The sequence below is a fragment of the Myodes glareolus genome, chromosome 1 (assembly GCF_982192425.1).
Source record: "Myodes glareolus chromosome 1, mMyoGla1.1, whole genome shotgun sequence".
NCBI classification, from domain to species: domain Eukaryota; kingdom Metazoa; phylum Chordata; class Mammalia; order Rodentia; family Cricetidae; genus Myodes; species Myodes glareolus.
In genome coordinates this window covers 24,528,524-24,543,808 of record NC_142026.1, presented here as the reverse complement: position 1 = coordinate 24,543,808, position 15,285 = coordinate 24,528,524, and the positions used below count along the sequence as shown (strand labels likewise).

Here is a 15,285-nt window from a genome sequence, read left to right as displayed (position 1 = left end):
TATCTTTAGAGACATCGTTGCCAAATATAGACACTCTAAGGTGCTGGGAGTTAGGAATTCACTACGAATTTGGAAGAGAAGTGGCACACATCAGCCCGTAATGAGCTAATTCAAGGAAGGAGATAACAAGTAGGGGCTAGAAACACGAAGAGGGATAGTAAGTAATTCAGTTAAACGATTTAGCATAAACACCCACAAACATGATGAGCTGCTACTATGACCCCATAGAAACTACATTTAAGGAACTGGAAAGAAGAAAAGGGAAGCCAAACACTTAAAACACCCTGTAAGAACAGTGCAGTTGTGCCAAGTTCCACGAGGATGCATCTGCAGCTTGTCAAGAGGTGGGGTGGGAGACTAAGGGACACCATCTCTGCCTTTGCTCCCTGGCTAGTCCACGTGTGCATGCCATGCCTGCAGAGGTTTCTCTCTTCCTCTGGAGTAAGGGTAGACTGGAAGATTCAGTTGATAATTCACACAAAGGAGTTAACTTGAAACCAGCATATCCCAAACCCTTGATAAGAAGCCATTCTTAATCCTAAATTGGGGGTGGTGGCACATGCCTTTAATTCCAGCACTTGGGAGGCTGAAGCAGGCAGATTTGAGTTTGAGGCCAGCCTGGTCTACAGAGCAAATTCCAGGACAACCAGAGCTACACAGAGAAACCCTCTGTCTACAAAACCAACCAATCAGCTAACCAACCAACCAAATACAACCAACAAAAGGAATTCTGTTAAATTTGACTCACTCTTTCATCCAGATTTTAAAAACATCATCTTGAAAGAATGCTTGATTATAAAACTATTACTTGTTCAACATCTTCTAAAAGCAACAACAACACTAATAACAAAAAAAGAAAATGGAATAACATCCCTCTCAACACCTCCCTGGTCTAGGGCTATAGCCCTTTACCAGATCATGGTGGAACTAATATCAATTTGCCATACCTTTCAGAACCTCAGTTTCCCCAGTTGCTTGGGGAGATCTAAGCTGACGTCATGCTGCCTGGGAGGTCATAAGCTGATGTCATGCACTTGGGCAGATTCCATGTCCTCCAAGGGGGGAAGAACCCAGAGGCGGTTCATGGGATGTACATGCTGAAGTTTTCACTACCATCATCATGAACTTTCCCACAGGGTGCAAAGGAGAGCCTGGGCTGGATGGCAGGAGGGGCCAGGATGGCTTCCCTGGATCTCCTGGGCCTCCAGGACACAAAGGCGACACTGGAGAGTCTGGCTGCCCCGGAGCACCAGGTAGAGTTTCCCTTGCTTCCCTTTTCCGTGACACTGCAGTGTTCACTCGCAGCCTCTTCTCAAGCAGATGCACAAATAGATTTGCCTTGGATATGAGCTCTGAAAGCATCCAAGGGATGTTCATGTTTTCTATTTTATATCGATACATCCCTGTCACCAGGGATGTGTTTTTGTCCTTAGTAACCATTGCAAGGGGTTTCTAAGACACCCCTCCTCTATGCCAAGAAGTTGTGTTCTGTGAACTACAGAGAGACTATGGGTGCAGTTCTGAGAGGCAGGCTGTGTTCTGCTTCCCTCTGTTCAAGCATGATGCTGAAACTAGAAAATGCTTATGAAATGGAATACCCTAAATTGTGGGCTTTGTTTTTTCTTTCTTTTTTTTTTCCTTTCTTTCTGCAGGCCCTCCTGGTTCGATTGGTGATCCTGGGCCCAAGGGGTTTGGCCCTGGATACCTCAGTGGCTTTCTTCTTGTTCTCCACAGTCAGACAGATCAAGAACCCGCTTGCCCTATGGGTATGCCCCGGCTTTGGACCGGGTATAGCCTGTTATACATGGAAGGACAGGAGAAGGCACACAATCAAGATCTAGGTATGGATTTACCAAGACAGATGCTGTCATGTGATATACAGGGCCATCCATGCTATGGTTCAGAGAGCAAAACTCTGGGATTAACCTTACAGATGCATCAACTTCTTAACCACTATTCTTCCATGGCATTACTATTTAGGAACAAAACAACCCTCTCATGCTAATTTCTACGATCCTGTTACTACCACTGAGCCTCATTCTGGTGACTGGTTATTACCTGCCTACTTATTACTCACTTTTATTTTATTTGACACATGCTTTCAGTATGCAGTGCTGGTTGACCTGGAACTGTGTAGACCAGGCTGGCCTCAAACTCACAGAAGTCAACCTGTCTCTGCTTCCTAAGTGCTGGAATTAAAGCTGTGGGCCACCACAGACATGGGGGCACCACAGGCATGGGGCCCCACAGACTTGGGCTGCAAATGGAGACTGCTCATTCGTTTTCCAGCTGCCCAGACCCAAATAATCACATAGACACTATACTGATTACAAAACTGCTTGCCAATAGCTTAGACATTTTCCTAGCTAGTTCATAGCATTTTTAAAAAAATTGTCTTTATTGAGCTTTATTTTCTCTGTTCCCCTCCCTATCCCACCCCTTCTACCCTCTCCCATAGTCCCCAAGCTCCCAGTTTTCTCAGGAGATCTTGTTTTTTTTTTTTTTTTTTTTTTTTTTACTTCCCATGTAGATTAGATCCGTGTATGTCTCTCTTCTTAGGGTCCTCTTTGTTGTCTAGGTTCTCTGGGATTGTGAATTGTAGGCTGGTTTTCTTTGCTTTATGTCCAAAAGTCACTTATGATGAGTACATATGATATTTGTCTTTTTGGGTCTGGGTTACTTCACTCAATATGATGTTTTCTAGATCCATCCATTTGCCTGTGAATTTTAAGATGTCATTATTTTTTTTTCCACTGTGTAAATGTACTATGTCTTCTTTATCCATTCTTTGGTTGAGGGGTATTTAGATTGTTTCCTGGTTCTGATTATAACAAACAATATTGCTATGAGCTTAGTTGAGCACATGTCCTTGTGATATGATTGAGCATCTTTTGGGGATATACCGAAAAGTGGTATTGCTGGGTCTTGAGGTAGGTTGTTTCCTAATTTTCTGAGGAATCGCCACACTGATATCCAAAGCAGCTGTACCAGTTTGCACTCCCACCAGCAATGGAGGAGTGTTCCCTTTACCCCACATCCTCTCAAGCTTAAGTTGTCATCAGTGTTTTTGATCTTGGCCATTCTTACAGGTGTAAGATGGAATCTCAGAATTGTTTTGATTTGCATTTCTCTGATGACTAAGGATGTTGAGTATTTCCTTAAGTGTCTTTCAACCATTTTAGATTCCTCTGTTGAGAGTTTTCTGTTTAGGTCTGTATGCCATTATTTTTATTGCATTATTTGTTCTTTTGATAACCAATTTCTTGAGTTCTTTGTATATTTTGTAGATCAGCCCTCTGTCTGATGTGGGGTTCGTGAAGATCTTTTCCCATTTTGTAGTACTGTTTTGTCTTGTTGACCATATTCTTTGCTTTACAGAAGTTTTTTTGCTCTCAATGTCTGTGTTACTGGGGTTATATTTAAGAAGTGGTCTCCTGTGCCAATGCGTTCAGGTGTCCTTCCCACTTTCTCTTCTATGAGGTTGTGTGGTTTGTTTTATGTTGAGGTTTTTGATGCATTTGGACTTGTAGCTCTTACATCTTAAATTAACCCATTTCTATTAATCTGTATATTCCCACCAGGCTGTGACTTACCTGAAAGGTTCCAGCATCCTTCATCTTTGGCAGCTACATGGTATCTCCTTGAATCCACATACTCTCTCTTTATATCTCTGTTCAGATTTCCTGCTTGGCTTTACTCTGCTAAGCCACTGGCTGAAACACCTTTATTTATCAGCCAATAAAAGCAACGCACACACACACACACACACACACACACACACACACACACATATACATATATATACATATATACACATATATACGTGTATATATATATGTGTATATATATATGGACATCCCACATAATTTCTCCTTTTTCATCTAATTAAAAAAAAGATTTTAACTTTAGCACAGTAAAATTGCATATACAAAACAGTTATCAAGCAAGAATTATAGTTACAAATATTTAATCCATTTACATTTGAAAATTAAGGAAAATACCCTATCATCTATCCTATCTTTGTGAGTCTAAAGTTTTATATCTAATTTATCCTTTATAATAACTATCTCCTACATCAATAGGCCACTACATGCATGGGCCAATGCAGGCATGGGCCACCACAGGCATGACCCACTACAGACATGGGCTTTGATATTTTTTTTTTATTTCAGTGTTCTTCTGCAAAAGAATAAATGTAACTTTGTTACAGAATGCAACCTTTTGCGACTAAATAGAAATTATTTAATTGGGCATACTGAGCTCCCACATTTATGGATGGGCTGGTTGCAAGCAGAACTTGCTGGGTACATGCTAGAGCAGCGGCCAGTGCTGGATCTCAGGCCCGTTCTGTTTTGTTTGGGGAATTGCAGAACTTTAAGCATCAGCCCTCTGTGTTCCTTCCCCATCATCCAACAGCAGATTTATATGCAGCAGGACCTAGTGTCAAGGAATATGAGAACAGTGGCAGGGATGGTGGAGGCAGAAAGTGTGTACCAATATGGGCAGCTGGGTGGGTCTTATTGCCTTCACTAGACTGGTCCGTCACCAGTTAAGGGGTGACAGTGTGTCAGGCTTATGGGTAGCAGCTGTGCAGATGGCCATCTTTATCTTCCTCTTGGTACTGCCATGTCCATTCCTTCTTTAGATGCCTAGGTTCTTTAAGGACAGGCGAAAGAAGGAGGAGTGTTTATCTCGAACCTGCTTTCTCTCCTTTCCTTTCTAATATCGGGTTCTTCTCTTACCCTATAAGCAAAACAGCTATCTCTGTTGAACCCCTGAGCAAAATCCAAGCCTCTTAACATGATTGCCAAAGCCAACACCCTATGGTTTGAATTCTCTCCACATACCTGGAGATGAAGTCACATAGATGCATTCTCCTGGCTCCCACATGCCTCTGCTGAGCTCCGAGCCAGACACTCTGTGCCTATGGATCTCTCCATCTCAGCATCTTCTCCTTTGAAAGATCGCCACTGTCTCCAAACCCAAAATTTTCACATTGGGTAACCCAGTTTAGAATAAAGTTCCAGTCATCTTTCTGGGAGGTTCAGGCAACCCACATCTCTCATTCACAGGGCTTCTCTGCCTCATCTGCTGCCCTCTGTTTGCTCTTTGTACTGAGAAGACGACATGTCTGTGCTCATCTCTAGCCCTTGGTGGGCTGTTGGTCTCCAGAGAGAGGGATGTGTAGATGGAGGCTGGTCCACAGATCAGGGAGGTGGCCCAAGTGGCTATGGACTCTGCCGTGGTTTTCCATAGTGATAGATAGGTACTGGATCCCTGGTTGCCGAGTTCCTCCACCAGAGACACAATAAGCCAAGTTAAACCGAATTAATAAATGCAGGTTTAACAAACAGGACAAGGCAGAGCCGAGCACTCCCCGGTGGCTCTCAGGAAGGCAGGAGACAGAACACAAGAGTACATGTGGCAGATCTGTGGGCAGGGTCTTAAGTAGTCTGTAGGCGGTCTTGAGACCGTCCAGAGGAGGAGCTGTTGATGGCGGGCTTTCTCAGGGGCGGGGTCTGAAATGGGAGGAGTGGGGCTGGGTGGAGCTTCCCAACAAGTAGATCATAGCAGGTGTCTATAAACGTCACCTGTGGGAGTCACTGGCTGCTTGCACACAACAGGCTGCTCATAGACTGTGTATCTTCTTCTTTCTAAGGTTTGGCGGGGTCTTGTCTTCCCGTGTTTAGCACACTGCCCTTTGCCTACTGCAACATTCACCAAGTGTGCCACTATGCCCAGAGAAATGACAGGTCCTACTGGTTGGCCAGTGCGGCTCCTCTTCCCATGATGCCACTCTCAGAGGAAGAGATCCGCCCTTACATCAGCCGCTGCGCTGTGTGTGAGGCCCCAGCCCAGGCAGTGGCGGTCCACAGTCAGGACCAATCCATTCCACCATGTCCACGGGGGTGGAGGAGCCTCTGGATCGGATACTCATTCCTGATGGTGAGTCTCCTATCCCTGAATCTTATTCCTGTCTAGATGGTAGTTCTGTGTACTGTGTAGACACCAGAGGACACAAGGTCGTCCAGGCCAGTGCGGACTATAGCTTGCTGAGCTACAAGGCCTTCACTATTATTTTAAATTTTTTTTCTCATTCACTATTCTTTGATAAGTTTGGCAGAAGATGGATTTACTTTAGCCATCAGTGAAATTGGCTCCATTTTACATAGTCACCCCAAACACTTCTTAGTACACCTCAGCAGATTTAAGTTGCTCTTTATTGAGTGATGTAAGAATTTTCAAATTGGCTGAGCCTTAACTCCTCATTTTTGTTTCGGTAGCACACTGGAGCTGGAGACCAAGGAGGAGGGCAGGCCCTCATGTCACCTGGAAGCTGTCTAGAGGACTTCAGAGCTGCACCATTCCTGGAATGCCAGGGCCGACAGGGAACCTGTCACTTTTTCGCCAATAAATACAGCTTCTGGCTGACCACGGTGAGCCCAGACCGGCAGTTTTCCTCTAGCCCGTCACCGGTCACCTTAAAAGAAGTTCAGGCCCAGCGCCAGAAAATCAGCCGGTGCCAGGTCTGCCTGCGAAGTCAAAACAGCTAGAGGACTCAAAACATGCAAACGGGCATCAAGAGAGACTTCTGTGGAGGAAAAGATGCCCCAACTACTGTAGCAAATTCAGTGGTGCTCTCTCCCGTCTCCTTCAGCCATGCCCTGTCGCAGCGTGGCTCCTCCACGGGCCCTCCTTCTCCTCCTACAGATCAAGCGAACGCTGCACACGTGGATTTGTTTGGCCCCCACCAATCCAGATGAAACCCACACATTCCCCTTTTATTGAGATGATAAAAGAACAGGTTTTATTTGAACATGTGTTAATTCCCAGAAAAACAAGTGAATGACAAAGACCAGATTATATATGACTGAAGACTTCATTCATTGGTTGATAGCGTCTCAGACAACTGAAGTCAATTACTCTGTAATCCACTGGGCTTCTGGCTAGATTTTTATAGGAACAGTATAAATAGGCCAACAAATGAAGCTATGTAGCAGAGATTTTTCAATGTTTCAAAATGATTTCCTCTCTAATCTATTATAATCTATTCTTTTTAACCATGCACTTTAAATAATTGTGGGACCATGGCCCAAAGAGGTTTTTAAAAAAGGAGGAAGAATAGAAAAACAGCCTCTCTGCACTGCCAACATTAGCAGTTCATTTCAAAGCAGAATGAGTCATTTTGCCAGGAAGGCCTGCAGTCCTGTATTCCAGGGCCTCGACATTAGCATAAACACTTCACGGACGAATATAAAACATTATGTTCTCTCCTGCATTTTACAGAGAATAGAAATGCCTACTTTGGCAACCCCTTTGAAAAGTAGGAATTATAGAAAAAATATATTCAATAAGGGATTAGAAGCCTAAAAGCTATTAATGAATATTAAGGTAGTGATTCACAAAAATCGACTCCCCATCCCAGGGAACCTGCAAACAGACTACTTTTCCCCAGTCGGGGGCCAGAGTGTCCTTCTGCTAATGGCACTGAAGCCACATGGGGCTTACTCAGGCAATCCGGAGGCTGGTACAAAGCCTCTGGCTCTCCTCCCCAGGAGAACCCGCGAGGCTCCTCCTCCACACGCATAATGGCTACTGGCTCCTGAAGTGACAGGGCTATCATTATGCACTTGGGAGAAAATTAAGGGCTGGCTTAATTAAACTTAGGTAAGAAGATTCATTTATGTCAGGGTCACCCCACTAGGAAGGCATGGGGCTCTCTTGAACAGAAACAAAGGCGATATATCCAATCTGAATTTTGAGCTCCTGTGATTATTTTTTTTAATGGGAGCATCCGTTTTTGCCAATTTTCAAACATTCTTTATATTGTATTAGCATCATGGCGAGACAGCTGTTTGACGCTGGACCTCAGCAGCTCCTGCAGGATCCGTGTCAATTCGCAGTGATGTTTCTGCATACCGAAGGGTCTGCTGGCTACTCAGTCAGGGACCACTACAAATCACGAATAGAAAGCCTTGCTAGAAAAGACTATTTTCCCCCACCCTGAAACTCACCTTCCCCAGCTAGAGTAAAACTGGCATTTTAATAGAAGAAAGGATTTTCCCCTGAGGGTGACACTCATGCCCGAGCTCACTTTTCAGGGCACTTAAGAATACTTGAAAGAAAAACTCAATTAAAATTTTGTTTCCGGGCCTGGAGAGATGGCTCAGTAGTTAAGAGCACTTACCATTGTCACGCAGGATCTGAATTCGGTTCCTAGCACCCGGGTCAGGTGTCTCGTGGTCACCATAACTCCAGTGCCTCTCTAGCCTACATGGGCAACTCCCGTACACATGCAAATACCCACCCACAGACACATATGCACACACAGAATTGAAAACAAAGGTAAACAGGAAAACGTTTCTAAGACATGTTTTCCTTGCCATCCTTTGGTCAACGACGGGCTCCTTTATACAGAATACATTTAGCGTTTTTGTTGTAGGCTTCCTGTGGGAGGGCAGCTTAAGAGAACTTTCTGGTCAATAATGTCTATTTTATTTTATTGTTTCTAAAGCTAGTGCCTCAGTCTGGAGTCCAGCTTGGCCCCGGACTCACTACAAAACTCCATGCTGGCTTCAAAATCTTGGCAATTTCCTGGAAACTCCAAAGTGCTAGGAGTTCAGCCTTTTTTCTTTTCTTTTTTTTCTCTGTTTGTTCTTTTTCTGTCTTTCTTTTTTTTTTTTTTTAATAAAGAAACCTGGTTTTTTTGTTTTGTTATTGAAGACATGGTTGATATTGTTTCATCCTCGTCTGGAATTCACTACGTAACCAGGGCTGAAGATCTCTATTTTAACATGAAACATTTTCTTAATATAGCAGAATGTTTCCTATTGACCTATTTGATTTTGAGTTCATGCTATCCGTGCTGAATATTTTGAGTGTCTGAAATTGAAGCCCACTTCTTTTTTATTTGCATTACTCTTGTGTTTCCAGAATCTTTATCTATCACCCCAAACAAGGCCTCCTGATAGTTCATGATGAACTTGGTCTGCGAACAGGTTTCAGGAAGAGATGAGGGGAACAGGTGAATCATTAGAACACAAACCCTTCAACTTTGCGGTTAGGATATTAACACTTTTCTTAAATAAGTTAGGACTGGCTGAATCAGGAGGACAGTTTAGCTCCCTGAGATAGAAACCATGAAACAATTCAAAGTATAGATTCCACAGCTCTTCTCTGAATATGGCATGGATCAGAAATGTATTTTGAAATGGTCCAAAAGGGCAAAACAATAGGAAAAACATTCTTGGGACAGAAGAGCGTGTTATGTTAAAGTTACTATTTCTCTTTCCACCTGGCTATATATCAATGTTTTTGGAACAGCCTTGCTCAGCGGGGAACACGAACAAAGCTTTGTAGTCATCCTAACCCATTACTGTGATGGTCTTATCTAAACCTCTTTTTTAGAACCTCCGCCCTTGTCTGGCTGGAATGTGCTTAGATCCCTAATGGGAATTACTTGGAGGCCCCATGCTAGAACATGGACTGAGTGTTTCTTTCTGGGTCCTCATTCTTGGTAAGTGGAACCTTTCCATCAGGCAGGTGTCCATGGTGCCTGTGGTCTGTTCCCCAGGCTGAAACATCCCCATTTCTGTGGGGGCTACTACCCCCTCCATGCTTCTTACATCACACACAGCTTTCCACCTAGCCTCTCACAGGAGATAGCTCCAGTCTGGAAACCCGGCCATCCTCTAAATTCCACCCAAATTAGATTTTGTTATCTTTTGGCTTAAAATCCACAATGACCACACTGCCTATGAAGTCCAAATGACTTCACAGGGGGTGAAAGTCCAGCGTGAACTGTGAGGCTTGTGTCTGCGAGCATCTCTCGTGAGCCTGAGCTGCACACAGATCTGCGAAGCACTCAGTTTCTTTGTGTCTCTGGTTCCTCTCTCCAGCATCGATGCTCTCCCTTGGGTCCATTGGCTGGGTGGACACACGTTTATCCTAGTACAGTAGACTAGTGTAGGTGTATGAATTTCCCAGAGACTTGGGGGGCTGTCTGCTCTCCATCCCCCTCCTCTAATATATTAGCACACCCCTTTCCTTCCCTGGTTAATAACTGAAGCCCTTGTGGGACAGGGACCATGCTGTGCTCGTCTTCGGATGTCCACTGTTAGCATATGAATGTGCCCATTATTGACTCAACTCTGTCATCCAGTGACAATTTTCTAGACCTTATTAGACCTTTCATGTTCAGCTCTGCATATAAGATATCATTGGTAAAAGGGAGCCCAGCATAATAAGCCTTTCTTGCTTCAGAATATCAAAACATTAAACATTCCCACACACCCACAAGCTCTTACTACAATTATTAACACAACACCAGTCAACCAACACTGACCCTTTTTAATTACTTTTCTATGAGCTGAAGTCAGAAATGAGGTTTGCTCAGAGAGTTGGCAGAAAGAAGATCCTTCACTGAAAGAGCATGACGGCTCAGGCTGCAATCTGTATTCTCTCATGATTTAAAGACTTCTTGGTACCAAGTTGCATCTACGAAGTCCATGTATGTTTTGAGTGCTTAGAAAACATCAGCAGAATACACAGGAGACTTGGACTTCATCGAAATGTTCCTTTTGCACTTCCTGCAGGTTACCGCAAAACAGATGGCTCTCCTTTGTGACCAAGGGTCCTGCCGGACCACTGGAATAGTTTAACAGCTGTCTCTTTTACTTGGTATAGCTGGCTGTAAGAAGCGTGGGCAAAGGAGGACCTGTGGTTGGACCTAGGTTTCAACCCAGATGTGTCCCTTCCCAATTCTGCTGCCATGGGTGATTTCTGCTCAATTTCCCTCATCTATAAGTTAGGACATTACACTCATGTTGAAAATTAAAGTTGGATTATTACCCACCTAGTGCATAGCAGCCACCATGCACCAATTATCATCACATCGTCTATTTAAAATAAGGTATTCAATATGAAAACTATTTCTTGTCTCCCTTCTGACCCAAAATAAAATTACATGTTGATTCTCCCAGGGCATATGAATTACTGGCTAGAATTATTCATACCTAGGCAGCTCTTAACATCTTTGGGAATGCTTCTTTATTTCAGTTCTTGGTTATTGTACCACAAAAAGTTATCACAATTTCCTGCAGGGACATTATGAGTAAGGTCTGCAGGGACCAAACAATTGACATCAAAAAACTCAGCATTCTACAATTCTGCCATTCACAAGAAACTCTGCATAACGCAGTTAAAACAGGGCGCGTAGGTGCCACATCCATGGGAAATGCTTGAACCTTATGGTGCTTAAATATTTAATGATTTATTGGGACAATGTGAAATACACTTGATAAACTGCATCACTTTCTCTAAGCTATCATTTTAGAGAAAGAAGTTTTGACCATGCAACTTTTGCAAGATGCCCGATCTACTGTTGACTCATAAATATTTTCTGTATTGTCACTTCTGATATGGTTCATTATATATAAAATTGTGTGATGGCTTCCAAAACCACTGTCTTGATGAATGTATTTTCTTTTAAACCAAAGTGGGTTTCCTTTTATGTGTTCTATAGGTGGATGTATGTATGTATGATGTTGTGTGTATGTGTGTGCTGTGCATATGTAGGCTAGAGGCCCTAAATTGTTGCTCCTCAGGTGCCATCCACCTTGTTGTTTTTTGTTTTTTTTTTTTGGATAGCATCATCATGGACCTGAAATTCACCAAGTAGGCTAGCTGGCTGGCCAGGAAGCCCCAGGTACCCACCTGTTTCTGTGTCCTCAACCCTGGGATTACAAGCATGCAGCATCAGGCCTGGCTTCCTTTATTTAATGTGGATTTTGGAAGGTTTAACTCATCCTCGTGTTTTCGAGGCAAACACTGACTGAGCTACCACCCCAGAACCGTGCCCATCCTTATTTTAAACTTACCTTATAATGTGATCTGTCCTCAGAACTGGCTGAGTGGGGGAAATAAGGTGGATTTGCCAGAAGGAAGAGTCAAGGCTGGGGAGAGTGAGATTCTGAGGCTATATACAAAGCATACTTCTCTATTCAGTGTTGGGTGGAGAAAAGAAAGAAAACCAGGCCTCAGGCAAGAGGGTCGAATCAATCACTGGTAATAGGCAGTATGAGTCTCAGCCCTCAACAGACCTCAGTTGTCATGTGAGTTAAGCAAGATGAGGCTGCCTACTTCCGGGACAATTTAAAAGGCTGAAGGTGTGAAGGCCAACTGTAGAGACAACCAGGGTAAGATACTGGGACTTGTAACTTCCCTGTGCTAGCGAGTTTTTCATCACTGACATCAAACACCTGAGAGAAACAATTGAGAACGAGAGTTTATTTGAACTCAGCTTCCGTCCAAGCTTTGCTGGATTAACGGAGGTGTATAGCAGAGTCTCACGCTGTGGGAGTGCGGAGCAGAGGCTGCTCGCCTCACGGTGGCCAGGAAACAGACTGAGTGACCAAGAGTGGTCCAGAGCAGCACAGTCTCCAAGCACATGCCTGCTCACTCCAACTAGGCTCCACCCCTGAAAATCACTGCTTCTCATCAGCATCACAAGGCTTCAACACATCAGCCTGAAGGGTGAGAGGGCGAGCACACAGGGCACTTCATATCCAAACCACAACAGTACACGCTGCTAGAAATGGGTATTCTTGGCCTAAGTTTTTGTTAAACGTGGGGAATATTTAAAATGGGTGATACAATGTTGCTCTGGTCTCAGAAAGACCAGTTTTCTTTAGAACGCATAACAAGAGTGGATGCGGCTCAGTTGGTAAAGCGCCTGTGGCATAAACAAGAGGATCTGAGTTTGGATTCCCAACACCTATGGATTTCCATCCATTTGCATGCAAAATTCAAGATGTCATTGTTTTTTTACCGCTGAGTAAAACTCCAATGTGTATATGTTCCACACCTTCTTTAACCATTCTTCTATTGAAGGGCACCTAGGTTGTTTCCAGGTTCTGGCTATTACAAATAGTGCATCTATGAACATAGTTGAACAAATGTTTTTGTACTATGATAGGGCATCTCTTGTGTATATTCCCAAGAGTGGAATTGCTGGTCCTGAGGTAGGTTGACTCCCAGTTTCCTGAGAAACCGCCACACTGATTTCCAAAGTGGCTGCACAAGTTTGCATTCCCACCAACAATGGATGAGTGTTCCCCTTACTCCACATCCTCTCCAGCATAGGCTACCATTTGGTATTTTTTATTTTAGCTATTCTGACAGGTGTAAGATGGTATCTCAAAGTTGTTTTGATTTGCATTTCCCTGATCACTAAGGAGGTTGAGCATGACCTTAAGTGTCTTTTGGTCATTCGAACTTCTGTTGAGAATTCTCTGTTCAGTTCAGTACCCCCATTTTTTAATTGGGTTAATTAGAGTTTTAGTGTCCAGTTTCTTGAGTTCTTTGTATATTTTGGAGATCAGACCTTTGTCTGATGAGGGGTTGGTAAAGATATTCTTCCAATCAGTAGGTAGCCTTTTTGTCTTAATAACAGTGTTCTTTGCTTTACAGAAGCTTCTCAGTTTCAGGAGGTCCCATTTATTCATTGTTGCTCTTATTGTCTGTGCTAGGTTCTACCTAGGAAGTGGTCTCCTGTGCCCTTGTTTTGTAGACTATTTCCCACTTTCTCTTCTATCAGGTTCAATGTGGTCAGATTAAGATTGAGGTCGCATGCAAATGGATGGAAATAGAAAACGCTTTACTGAGTGAGGTAACTCAGACCCAAAAAGAGGAATATGGTATGTACTCACTCATAAGTGGATTCTAGCCATAATTAAAGGACATTGAGTGTAGTAGGAGCGGTGGGCCGCTTCCCGCCGCCCATCCGGCTAGCTTTACCCAAAATAATTACATGGAAACTGTATTCTTTTAAACACTGCCTGGCCCATTAGTTTCAACCTATTATTGGCTAATTCTCACATCTTGCTTTAACCCATATTTAGTAATCTGTGTAGCACCACAAGGTGGTGACTTACCAGGTAAGATCCTAACCTGCGTCTGTCTTGGAGAGGAGAGTCATGGCGACTGCCTCACTGCCTTCTTCCTTCCCGGCATTCTGTTCTGTTTACTCTGCCTACCTAATTTTCTGTCCTATCAAAGGGCCAAGGCAGTTTCTTTTATAATCAATGAAAGTAACACATAAACAGATAACCCTCCTCTATCAATTGAGCCTATAATTCGTGATCCTAGAGAAGCTAAATAAGAAGGTGAACCCAAAGAAAATCATATAGTTATCCTCCTGGATATTGGAAGTAGACAAGATTGCCAGACAAAACTTGGGTGCACAGGGGTGTGGGGGGGGTGGATGTAAGGGGAGATGGGTAGAGAGAAGGGAGAAGGGGAGAATTCGGGAGAGCTTGGGGGAATGGGATGGGCAGGATGGAGGAAGGGTGGATATGGGAGCAGGGAAGTAAATATTTTAATTAAGGGAGCCATTTTAGGGTTTGCAAGAGACTTGACTCTAGAAGGGTTCCCAGGTCCAAGGAGAGGGTGCCTGAACCGGCCTTGTCCCATACCCAACACTTATGGACAATCAGGCTTGGAGAGGTACTGTCCATAAAGACCTAGCACAGAGAACGGTGGGGTCAGGTGGATCCCTGAACTCTCTGGCTAGACAGGCTACCCCATCAGTGTCTAAAGAAAACTCGTGTCAAAAAGTATCAGGGTACTAGGGCCTAGAGAAATGGCTTGGTGGTTAAGGCTAGTGGCTGCTCATTCAGAAAACTGGAATTTGTTTACGGCACCCACATCGGGCAGCTCACAGTCTCAGGGGACCCAATACCCTCTTCTGGCTTCTCTGGGCACCTGTGCGCACACACACACACAGGAGTTTGAGAAGCACTTTGGTTTACCACCTGTCATTATAGGAACGAACATCTTTCCACTTCATTCCTCAAGTATCTGTTGGCTCCAACATTTCAAAATACTGCTGAAGGCACAGAGAGGAGGGAGAAGAGAAACGTGACTATGTTCTCCCAGGTCCTGCCCTGGGATGGAAGATAATACTCTCACGGCACAATCTGCATTGCCGACTAGCGTGTGGCTATCAAGAGATGCAGGCTAAATAAAACCAGCAAGTCTGTCTGTGACATGAGCTCTGGTCTCTAGCAAAGGCCTCAACTAGGGGACAGGATGTGGAGGACAGAACGGGCTGCGGGAGAGGAGATGCCAATCCTTATCCAGTACTGAAGAGATCCCAGTGTGAGAAGCATTCGCAGCCTGGATGGGAAGACCAGTGAGCGGACTGTTAGGAACACATGGGCCGAGGTCCAAAGCTGCAGGGAGCCCAGTTGTGGAGGTTAATGGCTCTGACCTTTACCATGTGTC

The 15,285-nt window shown here is 44.0% G+C and overlaps 1 protein-coding gene across 1 annotated transcript in view; it reads left to right on the top strand.

Annotated features, from left to right (window-relative positions):
- Col4a4 (collagen type IV alpha 4 chain) overlaps nt 1-11,460 on the top strand; it is a 120,131-nt gene extending 108,671 nt beyond the window's left edge. The window contains exons 45-48 of the mRNA XM_087904817.1: nt 1,137-1,253; nt 1,653-1,841; nt 5,660-5,946; nt 6,285-11,460. Coding sequence (XP_087760943.1) covers nt 1,137-1,253; nt 1,653-1,841; nt 5,660-5,946; nt 6,285-6,554 — 863 coding nt within the window. The 3' untranslated portion in view covers nt 6,555-11,460. The remainder of the gene's footprint in view (nt 1-1,136; nt 1,254-1,652; nt 1,842-5,659; nt 5,947-6,284) is intronic.
- The last annotated feature ends 3,825 nt before the right edge of the window (nt 11,461-15,285 follow it).